This window comes from Bombina bombina, chromosome 5 (genome assembly GCF_027579735.1).
Source record: "Bombina bombina isolate aBomBom1 chromosome 5, aBomBom1.pri, whole genome shotgun sequence".
Classification (NCBI taxonomy): domain Eukaryota; kingdom Metazoa; phylum Chordata; class Amphibia; order Anura; family Bombinatoridae; genus Bombina; species Bombina bombina.
Genome location: NC_069503.1, coordinates 1,104,177,847 through 1,104,196,637, shown reverse-complemented (window position 1 = coordinate 1,104,196,637; position 18,791 = coordinate 1,104,177,847). Strand labels below are relative to the sequence as shown.

Below are 18,791 nucleotides of genomic sequence, written 5' to 3'. Positions count from 1 at the left end.
CCCTCGCAGTTAATACTGATGGCAGTGTCCCGGTAATAATCTCCATTATAGTTCTATGAGCCAGTTCAATAGGGCAACTCCCGAGGAGTAAAAATTTCAATACTGAATTAGAGCCGGATTAAAGTAGGGGAAAACCGGATCTGTGTAGAGGGAGCTGATCGCCCCTATCCTCAGCCTGAACCACCCGGATCAAAAAGCAGACACAGGCTGTTTTCTGAAACTTGAGAAGTCAATCCCCTGACATTCGATCTGATGCTGTACAAAATGGGACATCGTTGTGCAGAGTGGAGATCTGCAACCATATCCTCCATCTCTTCCCCACTGTGCGCTACACGATGAACGGGTTTCTCCCGCAGCTGCTTCTCCCAGCTCATCTCCTGCAAGCCCCGGAACTCCAGAAACACTGGGGGTGGCCTCATCGAACCAGCTATGCCCTTGACATGATGAGCGCTTACTGATCTGGTAAATAAGGTACGTGCATCGGCTTTAGCCCCTAGTTGCCACCTTTGCGGTCAGTTGTTTCTTGGCGATTAAGAGCCTGTGCGCACTCAGGTCCGTGGATCCATCCAAACAAGCGTGCACATCTACGGCAGTGCTCCCCCGTTTCCCCAGATGATAGGTCTGGTCGGTCTCAGCCGGAGCTTGAGGTAAGGTATTCGATGAGCTCAGGGTGAGGGTCTGGGTACTCTGGTCCGTATCAGGTATTACCAAAGAGGCTTCTGGTATTAGGTGTCTGGAACCAACTTGCTTTGCTAGCTTAGACGCGCTACCCCACTCAGCTGACCAAATTTGTAACAATTTCTCATGATGTTCAGTCAATAAATTTGCCACCGCTTCAAGTAATAAGTTAACAGTAGGCGCCATCTTTAGTAAGTGTGTGTACAGCCGCAAAGACACTTATCCGTCTCTTATTTTGCTAGGTGGAACAATTGCTGCACGGTGTAGTCAAATATGCTATAGTATGGAAATGAGTTTATGTTTTCAGTGTCAGTGCACTGCTTACCCGGCCTGTAGTGTCACCGGGGAGGGGGTTGAGAGCCTCTCATTGAAAAGTTAGCCGTAGGCCTCAACGCTCCGGATTAGTTTGCAGAGGTGGAAAGCAGAATACAAATATATCCTCCAAATCAGAGTGATCTGTAGAATCCGTATAGTAGGGTGAGAAAGTTGGATAATCACTTAATTCACTGATAATCGGCAAAGTATCAGTGATCCACACAGAGCTACTAATTTTGCTGCCATTTAAGGTGCTGCCCAGAGACACGCCCCAACATTTCTTATCTCATCATCTCTTCTGAGGCCAATTAGGGATAGCTATGTTGTAGGGTAAAGCTTGTGAAGTCTGCAGTGTGCACTTCCACAACTCAAAATTTTTAAAATGATAGGAGCATTAAATACAGTAGAATCACATAATCAGCAAATGCATAATAAAAAGACAATAGAACTTACACTGAATTTAAAATGAGCAGTGCACTTGTTTCTGAGAATTTTTAAAATGTCCTCCCATTTCCCTGCCCCCTATATTATGCATGTGACTGCTATTAGTCAGTCATTGACTTATATGTATACACTGCCAACTGTGCCATATGCTTAGTAGGTGCTGAAGCTTTAGAAAGTGTGCATAGACTGTGTGCGGTTTGATAATGGTAGTAAATTTGTGAAGTTTTTGTTTTTTAATTCGCATTTTCTAACTTAATTATGAAAGTTTAATTTTGACTTCATTGCCCCTTCAAATGGCATGCATATGGGTAACAATAAATATTGAATGTATATTGCAAATGATTTTGGCTACACATGATTAAACATTTCAGATTACATTCTCAGTGTTATATGTCCCTTCATCTATGGCACAGATAGCATAGTTGTGTTGTTTAGGATGTTCACAGCTTTATCTGGTACTGAGATCAGAAATATCATGCAGTTCATGCTGAATTTATTGCAATCAGTTAACTTTCTATTTATCAGATTTTTTTTACGTTACAGAGAAAAAAGATGTTGCGCAGAGTCTGGAAAGCTACACATCCAAATGCCCTGGCACCATGGAGCCCATTAAACTGCCCGAAGGGTTAACCCTTTCTCCTGTTCCATTCACTAAGCTGCCCATTGTCAGGTAAGTTTCGAATGATTATAACCACACTTACCAAACCACAGAACTAACATCCACAGAGAGTAACACAATAGTATGAAATGACCTTAAAGGGACTTGAGACCCACATTTTTATTTTTTTTTAATTAGTAGCTTCTGAGCCTACCTAGGTATACTTTTTAACAAAGGATTCAAAGAGAACGAAACAAATTATATAAAAAATAAATTGGATTTTTTTTTTAAATTGCATGCTCTATCTAAACCATGAAAGAAGCAAATTGTGTTTCATGTCCCTTTAAGTCAATGGGATTATAGCAAAAAACATATGTTTTGCGCTACTTCTATTTTGTGATTAGGTATAAATTTGCGAATGGACAGGGGTCTTGCATTGACTCGCTAATTGTGTGGCTTTTGTTCCCCATATTTACCAATGCATAAGCGTTTGCTTGTGTAGTGCCGCCCCCTACCAGGGCTTGTCAGTCACCCCAGTCGAATGTATCAGATTTTTAATTCACCAGCTTTCGGTCAGTGATAAATCTAACCCTTAATGTCACGCTGCGCCGCTCTAGCTGTTGCTAGGGACACTGTGCCTCCTTCTCTGCTCGTTGTCAGGGGCTGTGTCGGCTCCTGTTGTGTGCGGCGCTGACGTCATTGCCGCACGCTCCTCTCTCTGATGCCGGTCGGAATCCCCTGTGGTGCAAATCCTGCGCCTATGTAAATTGCTCTCTAGTAATCTATCACTGTCCAATTATAGGTGTTACTTTGTGTGCTCCTGGGTGTGATAGATTACTTTATTCTGGATTGCTATATTTTGTTAATGAACTCTGCCTGTCTGACTACTCTGCTGCTTAACCCTAAAGTACTGGATTGCATCACTGTTTATGAACTCTGCCTGACTACTCTGCTTGCTTAACTCCTCAAGTACTGGATTACCATACTGTTGCTGAATATTGCCTGTCTGACCACTCTACCTGTTTATCCCTTGAACCTTTGTACTACTTTACTTTTGCCAAACCCTGCCTGCCTGACCATTCTAGTGGTTTAGCTTTGGACTACCTTACTGTTGCCAAATCCTGCCTGCCTGACCATTCTAGTGGTTTACCCTTGAACTGCCTTACTACTGATTCCCTGCCTGTTGCCACCAAAGATTATCCTGCCTATAGTGAGTACCACTTGCCTCATCTTGCAAACTTTCTCTGCTCTGGGATATTCCCTATCATTCCGGCTTGACGCCGGGATAAGAAGACTACTGGCCAAGTTCGGTCTGATAGTGGAATATCCCAAAAGCATTACACTTAATATATACAGCCTTTCCCATTTATAGATTTTTGTCTGCATATTTAACTGAAAATCATAGGAATAATAAAGCTCATTAAAATGTATTCAAGCCCCTGTAAGTGAACTTTTCACATATCTTTCAGATTTTTTTAAAGTAAACGTTCAGAATGTTATTTAATTCTGCACACAGTGCAAAATTATATAACATTATTTTAGCAGTAAATTCAAAAATTAAAAGTATTTGCAGATTTTGTAGTCTAAAGTTGCACTTCGCTCCAGGATGTACTGAGCAGGTCTCAGATATCCAAAGCTTTTTGCAGGCTTTCTGGCTAGTCACAGCACGCCCGGTCGTGCTATTAGACTAAATGTAGCTCGCTTCCGCTACTTGATCAGAGCGGGAGCGAGCTTCATTTAGTCCAATAGTGCAACCGGGCGTGCTGTGACTAGCCAACAAGCCTGTGAAGCGCTTTGAATATCCAAAACCCGCTCAGTAGATCCTGGAGCGGAGTCTAACTTTAGACTACAAAATCTGCAAGTTACCGCTAAAATAATGTTATATAATTCCGCACTGCTTTTTAAATAAAGATAGCAAGAGTAAATTAGAAGTTGCTTAAAATTGCATGTCCTATTTCTATCTATCTATCGGGTACTTATAGAGTGCGAACTAATCACCCGTGAGGGTCTCAAGGCGCTATTTGAATCATTAGAAAAGATTTGGTTTTAGTATCCCTTTAAGTGACCAACTAAGGGCATGCAATTAACCTTTGTGTATAAAATATCAAGATTGTTTTTAAGAAATGTTTAAAAAAGGTCTTAAATTACAGAAATAAACACATATCAATTAACCTCTAGGGCAGAGCTTTCCAAACTTTTCATGTCGGTGACACACTTTTTAGACCTACGTCATTTCGTGACACAGTAATTCAGTTGCACTGGCAAACAGGAGGTTAAACTAACTTGTTTTAAGAGATACGGACACATAAATAAATGATATAATAACGAAATGCATTTACAAGTAACAGTATGTAAGTATGTGCAAGAATTAAAAAAATGTTTAACACCAATAGCTACTTACTATTTTAATGGGATGTATGAGGTTGACGGGATGAACACAGTTTATGAATATTTGGTGGAATATTAGACACTCGCATTTTTAAGCATCCCCTTCCTATCCATATATCAAGAGCAGGAACAGCAATGCACTACTGGGAGCTAGTTGCAAAAAAACCCCACTGACTTCAGCTCAGCGTTTAAGCTGCCGCCCTCAGAGCTCGGTGAGTGCGATTGACTACTGTCCGCGCTGCAAACACACTACTGTCCCACTCACTGACTACACATGCAGTCACAAGCCAATTAAGGAGACTACACGTGCAGTCAGGAGCCAATGTGCCGCCAAAGCCACCAATGGGAAAACTTTCAGTTCCCAATGAGCTGCGCCAATAGGTTAAGATGATCTGAGACCCCCTAGGTATCAATCACGTGTCAACCATGTGATATGCGTAGAAGGCAGGCGGAAAGTCAGAAACCAAAAAAATTTTTTTTTTAAAAAAAATTGTTCTGAAGCAGGGACACACCTACACACTGCTGCCGACACACTAGTGTGTCTCGACACACAGTTTGGAAAGCACTGCTCTAGGGTTAAAACATTTAAAGGGGCAATGGGAAAAAAAATACTCATCTTGGCCAACCTTTTCAATACTTACCAGGTTAGATCCCCTTTCTAGTGGGGGCATGGACAGAAATAACCATGCCCCCTTTTTACCGATATAACATTTTGCTTGAACACCCCCTTTCATTCCTAGTTCTGTACCTCATAAGATGGTCAGAGCTAGGTCCCTCTTTAGGGCCTTACCTGGTAAGTTACGATGGAGGTTGTTTAGCTTGTTTTCCTACTGGGCTGCTTGCATCTTCCCTGCTGATTGAGGCTTTCCTTGATAGCAGGAGGCTTCTGATGCCCAATTCCTCTGTGGAGTTCTACTGTATTGCTGTTGTGCACTGTTTATTCCAGTAGGCGCCACCACCTTTGATCCAGAAGTGACCTTGTAAGCCGACGTCAGCGCGCCTGTAACTAGTTTTATTAAAGGGAGAATATACACCAATTTTCATATAACTGCATTTAATAGACACTACTATAAAGAATAATATGCACAGATAATAATAATAATAATATGCTCTTATCCCAGGCTTGGATAAGAGATGTACCGGATCCCTGGGCGGTGGACAATGTCTCCCAGGGATACAAAATAGACTTCAAATCTTTTCCTCCCAGAGGCAGATTTCTCCTCTCCAGATTATCTGTAGACCAGATAAAAAGAGAGGCATTCTTACATTGTGTCAAGGACCTTGCCGCCCTGGGGGTAATAGTTCCAGTTCCCTTTCAGGAAAGTGGTCTAGGATTTTACTTGAATCTGTTCGTAGTTCCCAAAAAGGAGGGAACTTTTTGACCAATACTAGATCTAAAATGTTTAAACAAGTTTCTCAGTGTGCCATCCTTCAAGATGGAGACTATACGCTCCATTCTTCCCAAGGTACAAGAGGGTCAGTTCATGGCAACCATAGACCTAAAGGATGCATACCTTCATGTTCCCATTTACAGGGACCATCACAAGTTTCTGAGATATCCCTTTTTGGACAATCATTTCCAATTCGTGGCCCTTCCATTCAGCCTTGCCACAGCTCCCAGAATTTTTTCAAAGGTTCTGGGGGCTCTTTTAGCTGTGCTTCGATCTCGGGGCATTGCAGTGGTACCTTATCTGGACGACATTCTGGTTCAAGCGCCATCTTTTCAACAAACAGAGATCTTGTTGTCTTTTCTTCAATCTCACGGATGGAAGTTGAATCGGCAAATAAGTTCTCTGGTTCCAGCTACAAGGGTCGTATTTTTGGGGACCATAATAGACTCCCTTTTAATGAAGATTCTTCTGATGGAGGTCAGAAAAAGAAAGATTTTCGACTCTTGTCTTGCCCTTCAGTCCTCTCCACGGCCATCAATGGCTCAATGTATGGAGGTAATCAGTCTGATGGTGGCTTCCATGGACATTCTGTTTGCTCAGTTCCATCTCAGACCTCTGCAGCTATGCATGCTCAGACAATGGAGCGGGGACTATATGGACCTGTCTCCGCGTGTAGATCTAGATCAGGCGTCAGTAGACTCTTCCGTGGTGGCTTTCTCAAGATCATCTCTTCCAGGGTACTTGCTTCCGCAGACCCTCCTGGGTGATTGTGACCATGCCAGCCTTCTTGGTTGGGGAGCAGTATGGGGCTCGTTGAAGGCTCAGGGCTTATGGGCCCAGGAGGAGTCAGTCCTGCCCATAAACATATTGGAGCTGAGAGCAATCTTCAATGCTCTTCTGGCCTGGCCTCAGTTAGCCTTAGCCCGGTTTATCAGATTCCAGTCAGACAACATAACCTTGGTGGCCTACATCAACCACCAGGGGGGAACTCGGAGTTCCTTGGCCATGACAGAGGTGGCCCGAATTATTCAGTGGGCGGAGACCCACAACTGCTGTCTTTCTGCGATCCATATCCCAGGAGTGGACAATTGAGAAGCGGATTTTCTGAGCAGACAGACTTTTCATCCCGGGGAGTGGGAACTTCATTCGGATGTGTTTTCCAGCTTGACCCTCAAGTTGGGGTCAGCCGAAGTTGGATCTCATGACTTCTCGTCAGAATGCCGAACTTCCGAGATACGGCTCGAGGTCAAGAGATCCGCAGGCATTTCTGATCGATGCTCTGGCAGTTCCTTGGAACTTCAGTCTAGCATACCTGTTTTCTCCGTTCGCTCTCCTTCCATGAGTCATTGCTCGAATCAAGCAGGAGAGGGCATCTGTAATTCTGATAGCCCCGGCATGGCATCGCAGGATTTGGTATGCAGACCTAGAGGAAATGTCATCCTTTCCACCTTGGAGACTGCCTCTGAGGAAGGACCTTCTACTTCAGGTTCCCTTCCTTCATCCAGATCTCGTTTCTCTGAAGCTGAATGCTTGGAGATTGAACGCTTAGTTTTATCTAAGTGTGGATTTTCAGAGTCGGTCATTGAGACCTTGATTCAGGCTTGTAAGCCTGTGACTTGCAGGATTTACCATAAAATCTGGTGTAAATACTGGTATTGGTGTGAATCCAAAGGATACTCTTGGAGTAGAGTAAGGATTCCTATGATTTTGTTCTTTCTCCAGGATGGTCTGGAGAACGGTTTGTTGGCAAGTACTCTAAAGGGTCAGATTTCGGCATTGTTTTTTTTTGTTACATAAGCGCTTGGTGGATGTGCCAGACGTGCAATAGTTTTGTCAGGCCTTGGTTAGAATTCAGCCTGTGTTTAAACCTATTACTCCTCCATGGAGTCTTAACCTTGTTCTTAAAGTTTTACAACAGGCTCCGTTTGAGCCTATGCATTATTTAGATATTAAGATGTTATCTTGTTAAGTTTTTTTTTTTCTTGTTGCTATTTCCTCTGCTCGGAGAGTTTCTGAACTCTCTGCTTTACAGTGTGATTCCCCTTATCTTATATTTCACTCTGATAAGGTGGTTTTGTGTACTAAGTTTGGTTTCTTGCCCAAAGAATATTAATCAGGAAGTCGTTGTACCTTCTTTGTGTCCTAATCCTTCTTCTCACAAAGAACGCTTGTTGCATAATCTGGATGTTGTGCGAGCGCTAAAATTTTATTTGCAGGCAACTAAGGACTTTCGTCAGTCTTCTGCATTGTTTATTTGATTTTCTGGGAAACACAAGGGCCAGAAAGCTACGGCTACTTCACTTTCCTTTTGGCTGAAGAGCGTTATTCGCTTGGCATATGAGACTGCTGGACAGCAACCGCCTGAGAAAATCACAGCTCATTCCACAAGCGCTGTTTCTTCTTCCTGGGCCTTCACAAATGAAGCTTCTGTAGAACAGATTTGCAAGGCTGCAACTTGATCATCTTTGCACACTTTTTCCAAATTCTATAAATTCGATACTTTTACCTTGGCTGAGGCTTCTTTTGGGAGAAAGGTTCTTCAAGCAGTGGTGCCTTCTATTTAGGTTCCTGTCTTGTCCCTCTCTTATCATCTGTGTCCTCTGGCTTGGTTATTGGTTCCCAACAGTAATTGATGATGATCCATGGACTCACCGTGTCATTAGAAAAAAACTAAATTTATGCTTACCCGATAAATGTATTTATTTCTTGACACGGTCCACAGCCTGCCCTGTATTGAGGCAGTTTATTTTTATATAAACCTCAGGCACCTCTGCACCTTGTGTTACTTCCTTTCTCTCCTTTCCCTTTGGTCAAATGACTGGGGGATTGTGGGTAGGGAAGTGATATTTAACAGCTTTGGTGTGGTGCTCTTTGCCTCCTCCTGCTGGCCAGGAGTGATATTCCCAACAGTAATTGATGATGATCCGTGGACTCATTGTGTCAAGAAATAAATAAATTTATCAGGTAAGCATAAATTTCGTTTTTTTTTTAGCTTTTAGGAGCCTAGACCTCCTATTAACTATGTTTTTTTAAAATCTGGATTCTAAGATTTGAATTTGCTCCTGAGGGTTTTTCCTATTCAAGATACTATCTGTATTATGTTCTAAAGAATGGTTTATCCTGATTCCCTTTTGGGACTGTACTACTAATTCTATGGAAATTGATAATTATTTTAGGATTCTTTAGAGTTTGAATATAACCTTAGTAGAGCATATTCACGTACTGTTTATTTTTTTAGCTCAGCTTTATCCGTGACTGACATTACTGTCCTTTCACTCTTTTTTGTTGTTGAACAGTTAGCATAAGTAGTTTCAGATTCTCAAGTATATAACTCTGTTTATTTACTTCTGATGTATTCATTTTATTATGTTTACTATATCTATTTCAAATATATTTTATTATCTCTAGTTTGTTAGTATAATAATTTGTTTAATTTTTATTATCTCCACTATTTCTGGAGGTTTAGAGTTTATTTCTGCCCTACTTTTAGTCTGGTGAGGTAGCTCAGTTGGTGAATGTCCTGACTTCAAACACTTGTTCTAGATCCAAGAGTCTTAGATTCATATCCCAGCAGGGTTAATACAGCCCTTTGGCCTTTTTGAGGTCAATTTATTGGGTAATAATAATAACTGTTTTTTTCAGCTGTTTTTTCAAGCACTGAAAAAACATTTTTTGTATCATTCTGGGAGAAAACGCTATATAATTACTCGTTATTCGACTACATGAAGGTACGGTTCTCAAACCAATTCTTCTGGTGGGGGCAGATTAAATTGTTTTTGGATGAATTCAGTACAAAATCTTTATTATTCTTAGAGTCTGAATAGATTTTTAGAATGAGACCTTCTATGGGAAGATTCTTTCTTTTTTAGTACACTTGGAATTTTTTTCAGGAGTGTTTATACCAGTTCTTTAGCAGGATTGAGTTTCTATTCAATTCTATTCTCTGTCCCAAAGAAAAGGGTTTATTCAGTCCAATCTTGGATCTGAAGACTTTATATTGCTTTGTAAGAGTCTCAACTTTCAAGTTGGCGACTATTAGGACTATTATGCCTTTTGTTTAGCAAGGTCATTTCATGTCCACTCATTTTTACAGAACGTTTATCCTCATTTTTTTACTTCATTCAGACCACTTGTGGTTCTGAAATTCTCTTTTTTAGATGAGTTTTACCAATTTGTCAATTTTTCTAATTTGTCTAGCAACAGCTTTATGAATCTTTTAAAAAGGTTATGGGTGCCCTTCTTTCTGTAATAAGACAGTAGGGTATTGTGGTGTTTCCTTATTTGGATGGTATCTTGGTATTAGCTTAATCTTTTCTTGTATTAGAATCTCTCATGAATCAACTAGTTTTGTTTCTTCAAGACATGATTAGAGGATTTATTTTACCTAAGAGTTTTGTGATTCCTCAGACAAGGGTCACCTCTTTTTGGGTTTCTAGATGGGCTCTGTGTACATGTTTTTATCTGACAAAAGTCAATTGTATTTGGTGTTAGCCTGTCTAACTTTAAGTCTAGAACATTCCTTTTAGTGGCTATGTGCGTGGAAGTTTTAGGTCTCATAACTGCAGCTTCGGACGTAGTTCCCTTTGCTTGTTTTTCATCTGAGACCTCTTTTGCTTTGCATACTGTTTCAATGGTTCAGGGAATGCTTTCAGATATCACAGTTGATATTCTTAAATCCCAACACTCAACTCTCTCTCTGTTTTGGTGATTAGACAATTATCATTTTATTCAGGGGGCCTCCTTTTGTTCATACTTCCTGGACTGTATTCTTAATGGATGCAAGTTTTACAGGTTGGGGAGCTGTCTGAGGCTCTCTGACAGCACATGGGGTTTGGAAACTTCAAGAGGCGAAGTTTCCAATCGATATTTTAAAACTCTGTGCTATTTTCAGAACTCTTTTAGGTTTGGCCTCTTTTAGGAGAAAACTTTTCATTTTTGCTTTCAGACAGACAATATCACAACTGTGGAATTCATCTTCTGTCTAATTTCTACGATTTATATCTCAGGTTTAGACATTTGGGAGATGGGTTATCTCAGTCGTCCGTATTTTACATCCGGGAGAGTGGTATCTCTATACAGATGTGTTTTCTTAATTTCCCAGGTACCTTTTCAGGTCCAGGGATCTTCAGACGGAAATGGTGGATGTATTAGCAGTGTCTTGGTTTTGCAACCTGGCTACATATTTCCACCTCTGGTTTTTGTCTTTCAAGGGTGTTCTTCAAGATCATATTGGAACAGTCTCATTTTTTTCTGATTGCATCAGCATGGCCTCACAGGTTTGGTATGTGGATTTTGTCCAGATGCCATCCTTGGCCATTTTTTCTTTTGCCAGCCCTCTTTTTTTCAGGGGCTTTTTTTCCATTGGGATCTCAAATTACTAATTTGATGGTATGGAAATTGATTAGTGTTTAGTCATAGAGGTTTATCTGACTATGGTGTTCTCATAAATTCTCTTGGCATTCTTTTAGAATTTCTAGGATTTTTCAGTTTCTTCAGGGTGGTTTGGATAAGTTTGTCTGCAAATTTTTTGAAGGGACAAGAATCTGTTCTTTCTGTTTTATTTCCAAGAAAGATTGTTTAAACTTCCTGATATTCACTGTTTTGTTCAGGGTTTTGGTTTGTATTAAGCCTGCTCATTTATTAATTCTCCTTTTTGGAGTCTTAATTTGGTTCAAGGATTTTGCAGGCTCTTTCTTTTGAGCCTATAATTTCTTTAAAGATTATCTACTTTTCTTGTAAAGCACAATTATTTTTCCAGTTCCTCTTTTTGTATGCTTTTTTACTCCTTTTGTTATCACCTCACTACTTGGCTATTCGTTAAACTGAGTTGTGGGTATGGTGGGAGGTGTATTTATAGGCATTTTGAGGTTTGGTAAACTTTGCCCCCTCCTTGTAGGAATGTATATCCCATACGTCACTAGCTCATGGACTCTTGCCAATATGAAAGAAATTAATTTATCAGGTAAGTTCTTACATAAATTTTCTTTTTTCTTTGTAATTGACAAGAATATTTTGCAGTTTTATATGCAATAATTTATATAGTCCATGTGAATAGTATTCTAAATTGAGTTCTCTAGAAGGAAAAAATGTCTTTGATCTCAATACAATGGGAACCCATTGTAGCATTGCCATTTTGCGAAGTGTGTTTCATGGCTTGCTTTAATCCTGACACTTAAGTGATAAGATTTATACCCTTGAACAGCTCCTGTAAAACCTCTCTGCTGAAAAAGTCAGAGGGTCTGCATTGATCTTATGATTTGAAACCTGTGTCCTGGATACAAAATGTGTTTTCCAAATTCCTCATTTCCTAGACTGCAAGTGTTTTCTTTGTCAGTAAAAATCCTCAAACAAGAACACAGTTTAATTTAGTTGTGTCTGCGATCGGCTTAGTTACTTTTCTGTAATGAAGGTTAGTGAAGTGTCACAAGACTTGAGTATAATCGATTTTACGTTTGCAAATGTTATAACGTTAGGTTACTTTACAGACTAAAGTATTCTATGTGCAGCACGCTGTATAGATATTTTCAGAGAATGGGAAAAAATAGTTGACATAACTAGATACTCTTGATAGTGTGTTCTAACCTATTGTTGTGAAACAATAAATAATATACAGTATGTATATATATATATATATATATATATATATATATTGATCAAAGAGAGCACTAACAGTAAAGCTAATCCTGCAACCCCCTATTAAGCCAATCAAATACAAAAGTACAGCTACCGTCCCTTTAAGAGCAAATCAGCAAATACATCACACTCATATTGAGATAAGTCAAATTAATGTTTATAAGGGCAATAAAAAACAAAAACAAACATATTTAACTGAGCCTATATCAGGGATCGCAGGTTCCACCTGGAATAGTGAACAATGTATCCACAACATGTTACAGTTCATATAAGTGTAACAAAACAGGGCTAAGTAAGCCTCTCTTCTTAGTGACAGGAAATTCACAGTATAAATCACTGCAGCATGTAAACAGACCAGCGGTCCTCCTAAAGACCAAGCTCACGGACCACCAGATCTTCCACAGGGACTCACCAGCGCTGACTTGGTATATGCTCATATGCAGGTTTTCTTACCCCTTATGCCAGGACCAGCTTTTTCCAAAACACACTGACTCTGTGTGTCCGCCTCCAATTTGTGATGTCACTGGCTGGATGTGGCTGCTAGTTTTTACCAAGACTGGTGTCCCATAATCAGGAAAAATATGATGCAAATTTGTGCTGTATAAATATTTCTACAAATACAGTTCAAGTAGAAAGTGTCCCTTCAATCAGAGGAGAGGAATGGGCTCAGTGAACAGAAAATGTACACACTATGTAGTTGCTCATAGTGTGTCCAGCTTCCAGCTACACGCATTTCACCCCACAGCTGATCGCTCTCAGGGCTTCATCAGGCATGACAAGTTGATGTCTGTATCATCCCTTTATCTTTATTTATACATGCCATGGTGTATTAACTCTTGATTGCCCTAAGTGAAGTACCATAATATTAACTGTTTAAATACAATCACAGTGGTCGAGAATGGCAACCCCCAATTCAAAATTGTAACAGTAGGATTCTGCATACATACAACACCAAAATAGGCAAGTAACAAACTTTTGCAAATCAAAATGTATTATCAATACTTAGGAGCAAGCTTACTTTATCTATGTGTTTATTACCTGGATCAAAATATAAGACTTATAATTTTAAAGCTAGCAGATATAAAACAGGGATATTGGTATCATTAAACCAAAAAGGGAGCATAATAATTAAGCTCTTCATTTAAACCCTCTGCTTGTAATAAATTCATATTATAGATCCATTTGCACTCGGATCTAAGGAGTAGATTGTCCCAGTCTCCCCCTCTCTCAGAGATATCAATCAATTCTAAGCCCATGAATCTAAGTCCCTAAACACAGCTGTCATGTCACTCATAAAAGTGCCACACCACTATCTTTAATTTTCTCATTGAGTTTGTCCCATCTATGCTCTTTCATACGTTCCCTAAGCTCACAATAGGTTTTTCCTTCATAGAGGCGAGGGCACGAACAAGCTGCCATATAGATCACCCCCTCACTCCTACAGGTGATCTGTCCTTTCACTCTGTGTTGTTTACCTGCTGAGTCTGAAGCATATCTACCTCTAAGAAGATGTCTGCCCCCTCCCTAAAGGACAAACTGGTTCATAGCCATTATAAAGGTAAACAACAAAAGAGGAGTGGATGTTATGCACGTGGCATATGTAAAATGTGCAAACATCTTCTTAGAGGTAGATATGCTTCAGACTCAGCAGGTAAACAACACAGAGTGAAAGGACAGATCACCTGTAGGAGTGAGGGGGTGATCTATATGGCAGCTTGTTCGTGCCCTCGCCTCTATGAAGGAAAAACCTATTGTGAGCTTAGGGAACGTATGAAAGAGCATAGATGGGACAAACTCAATGAGAAAATTAAAGATAGTGGTGTGGCACGTCACTTTTATGAGTGACATGACAGCTGTGTTTAGGGACTTAGATTCATGGGCTTAGAATTGATTGATATCTCTGAGAGAGGGGGAGACTGGGACAATCTACTCCTTAGATCCGAGTGCAAATGGATCTATAATATGAATTTATTACAACCAGAGTTGTTAAATGAAGAGCTTAATTATGCTCCCTTTTTGGTTTAATGATACCAATATCCCTGTTTTATATCTGCTAGCTTTAAAATTATAAGTCTTATATTTTGATGCAGGTAATAAACACATATATAAAGTAAGCTTGCTCCTAAGTATTGATAATACATTTTGATTTGCAAAAAGTTTGTTACTTGCATATTTTGGTGTTGTATGTATGCAGAATCCTACTGTTACAATTTTGAATTGGGGGTTGCCATTCTCGACCACTGTGATTGTATTTAAACAGTTAATATTATGGTACTACACTTAGGGCAATCAAGAGTTAATACACCGTGGCATGTATAAATAAAGATAAAGGGATGATACAGACATCAACTTGTCATGCCTGATGAAGCCCTGAGAGCGATCAGCTGTGGGGTGAAATGCGTGTAGCTGGAAGCTGGACACACTATGAGCAACTACATAGTGTGTACATATTCTGTTCACTGAGCCCATTCCTCTCCTCTGATTGAAGGGACACTTTCTACTTGAACTGTATTTGTACCAATATTCATACAGCACAAATTTGCATCATATTTTTCCTGATTATGGGACACCAGTCTTGGAAAAAACTAGCAGCCACACCCAGCCAGTGACATCACAAATTGGAGGCGGACACACAGAGTCAGTGTGTTTTGAAAAAAGCCAGTCCTGGCATAAGGGGTAAGAAGACCTGCATATGAACATATACCAAGTCAGAGCTGGTGAGTCCCTGCGGAAGATCTGGTGGTTCGGTGAGCTTGGTCTTTAGGAGGACCGCTGGTCTGTTTACATGCTGCAGTGATTTATACTGTGAATTCCCTGTCACTAAGAAGAGAGACTTACTTAGCCCTGTTTTGTTACACTTATATCAACTGCAACATGTTGTGGATACATTGTTTACTATTCCAGGTGGAACTTTAACAGATTGCTGATTACATTGTGCCACATTACATGGCTATGATATATTTTAAGTTGCAACATTTATACCGGTAACATTTATTCAGGGATCCCTGATAATGGCCTCTATTTATCAAGGTCTGTCGGACCTGATCCGACAGTGCGGATCAGGTCTCACAGACCTCACAAGAGCTGCTGGTGCAACGCCGCCCCCTGCAGACTCGGGCCAATAGGCCGCCAGCAGGGGGGTGTCAATCAACACGATCGTACTCGATCGGGTTGATTTCCGGCGATGTCTGTCCGCCTACTCAGAGCAGGCGGACAGGTTATGGAGCATCGGTCTTTGTGACCGCTGCTTCATAACTGCTGTTTCTGGCGAGCCTGCAGGCTCGCCTGAAACACGGGACATCAAGCTCCATTCGGAGCTTGTTAAATATGCCCCATAGGCTCAATTGAATGTGTTTGTTTTTTATTGACCTAATATCCTGGTGCAGCAAGTTTAAAGAATTAAATTGATCAAAGAGAGCACTAACAGTAAACCTAATCCTGCAACCCCCTATTAAGCCAATCAAATACAAACGCTGATTTGTTCTTAAAGGGGCGGTGTCTGTACGTTTGTATTTGATTGGCTTAATAGGGGGTTGCAGGATTAGGTTTACTGTTAGTGCTCTCTTTGATCAATTTAATTCTTTAAACTTCCTGCACCAGGATCACCACAATTAATTATACAAGTGGTGCCCTGTCCATAGCCACCCATAGCCTCACTAGCTGGTTATAGATTAAATTTTATATATATATATATAATTCATCATTTTAATGTCCCTTTTAAGAGTATGTAACTTCATCAGATTTAATGTGTCCAATACCAGAGCAGTATCTGACAAAAAGTATGAGGTTGGAACAATGAACACACCCTCAATTAGAGAGAGAACAAAGTTTAATTCACTTGGTCAAGGACAATTTTCTTAGGCAAATTAACACATGTGTTGGTGATACTATACAAAGGAATCTATTCTTTATTGAATCACATTCCCATGCCACCTAACTTGGTACGATCAAATTGTATTAACATTTCGCTTGTTAAAAAAGAAAAGAAAACTAGCCTATGGAGTGTTGTAACCAAATTTTGAATTCACCTGTTTAGTTATAGCCATGCAAATTTTAGACTTTTTACAAGATGATTTTGAAAATGGTGTATTAGCGAGTTCATTTTAGGGGACATTTTAGTGGTCATAAAAATGTACAACAGAACAGCCCGATAGACTTTAGTAAGTTAAATGTACAAAGAACCCACATGGTCATAACTGCCAATTATATCAGTTTTTTTTAATTAGTTAAAGGGATATGAAGCTCATTTTTTCTTTCATGATTCAGATAAAGAGCATGTCATTTTAAATGTTTCCATTTTGTATCTATTATCTAATTTCTTTAGTTCACTTTGTAACCTTTGCTGAAAAGTATACCTAGGTAGTCTCAGAAGCTGCTGATTGGCGGCTGCACACATATGTATCTTTTCATTGGCTTTCGGATAACTCCCCGTAGTGCTTTGCTGCTCTTTCGTCAAAGAATAACAAGAACATGAAGCAAATTAGAAAATAATATTAAATTGGAAAGTTGTTTCTATTTTATGATCTATCTGAAAAATTAAAGAAACATTTTGGGTTTCATTTTCCTTTAATGTTTTGTTTGTAGTATTAGTTATTATGTGCCTGGAAATAACGGTTTACACATTTCAGTTTCAAACATTGATTCTTATTAGCTGTCTCAATAAAAAAATAAACTGATTCATGTACTCAGCATTGACTTATTTGCTTTTAATAATAGATTAACGTTAGATCCTTTATCCTTGTATTATTCATCAATTCAATATGATGTATCTCAGTTCGCTCTTTCGTTCATTCATGCAAATCTTTTGTTTTGTTGTTTAGGTCAGTGAAACTTCTTAACCTTCCAGTAATATTGCGACCACAGAAAGTAAAAAACTTACTTGGCCAGAAGCTTTCCACAAAAAGTCCGTTCATCTACTCACCTATCATTGCTCACAACCGAAGTGAGGAGAAGGACAAGAAAATAGGTAGGGAGACCAAGCTGCCAGTTTTGATTTTTTTATTTGCACAGCAACTGGGGAATATGAAATACTGATTGAATTTAGAGTGGAACAATATCAAACCTTGTTCCTATACACCACCAATCCCTTAAGCACATTACTATGTATAATATAATAATATATAATTTACTGCTTTCTGTCCATGGGAGATATGGTCAGCTAGTTTGCTTTGGTAATTTATTTGTTTTTTATATTTGTGGGGATTTCATAGTAGATTTTGCAGCAAATCTAATCTGGGGTAAGCTGCTTGTGTCAAGTGATGTTCTGACAATATATTCTGTAAATATGTGCATGTGTGTTTGTGTTTATATTTGTGTTTTAAAGATGGGAAAAAAGCAAATATATATATATATATTTTCTTCATAAATGGAAAGAGTCCACAGCGGCATTCATTACTTTTGGGGAATTCAGAACCTGGCCACCAGGAGGAGGCAAAGACACCCCAGCAAAAAGGCTTAAATACCTCCCACACTTCCCTCATCCCCCAGTCATTCTTTGCCTTTCCTTCCAGGAGGTTGGCAGAGAAGTGTTAGAAGTTTTCGATAGTCTCTTATGGAGGGTAGTACTCTTCGGCATGGGACTAGAGTTTTAAGTAGTCCTGTCAGCCTCTCAGTGAGAGCATGGGTGAAAGTAGAGTCCGGAGATGCAGGGAGAGTCTTTCTGCAAAACCATCCCGACTCATATTAACAGCTCCACAAGCAATCAGCGTTGACGAGTTTCGCTGCCTGCTTTTTTCTCTCAAGTCCATGGCAGAAGCGACGCTACTATCTGTCACACTTGACGGGCTGTGTTCCTGTTCCACGGCGTAGATTCCGGTTAGATTGTTTCATTTTACCTTCATCATGGATGTATTGTAATTACAACTGTTTATTGAGAGGAGTTACAACCTTTTGGGGATAACTTTAACATAGTGTCTCAGTGAGGCTCATTTTTGTATCTAGGAATCAAGGGTTAATATCTCCTGAAGGGGTTATTGAACAGGGGGGTTTATAATCATGTTTGTTATGTTATTCTGTCTGCTTCTGTGTGGTGTTGCTTTGGATCATGGCTATTTTGGAACATAACGGCCTATGTCTAGTGACGCGTCCTTTACGGTCGGGCGCGCTTTTGCATGGACTTCACGGTTTACCTTGTGACTCCATTTTCACATTCCTAACCGTGTGGCAACGGAGAATTCCTGGTCCGCTGGTGCCTGGTTCTCTGGAGGTGGTGAGTGCCCCAGCCATTGGGGGTGTAAGGTACTGTTCAGATTTTTCTTATTGGTCCATTTTTTATTCAGTGTCCCAGTTATGGAGTATTCTGATTTTTTAGAGACGGATGTCTCTGATTCAGACTCTACTTCTTG

At 39.9% G+C, this 18,791-nt stretch overlaps 1 protein-coding gene across 2 annotated transcripts in view; it reads left to right on the top strand.

The window, feature by feature from the left end:
- TRAPPC9 (trafficking protein particle complex subunit 9) overlaps positions 1-18,791 on the top strand; it is a 1,774,054-nt gene that overhangs the window by 156,547 nt on the left and 1,598,716 nt on the right. For both annotated transcript variants that reach the window (XM_053715382.1, XM_053715383.1), the window contains exons 10-11: positions 1,981-2,107; positions 17,268-17,413. In XM_053715382.1, the coding sequence (XP_053571357.1) occupies positions 1,981-2,107; positions 17,268-17,413 (273 nt within the window). The remainder of the gene's footprint in view (positions 1-1,980; positions 2,108-17,267; positions 17,414-18,791) is intronic.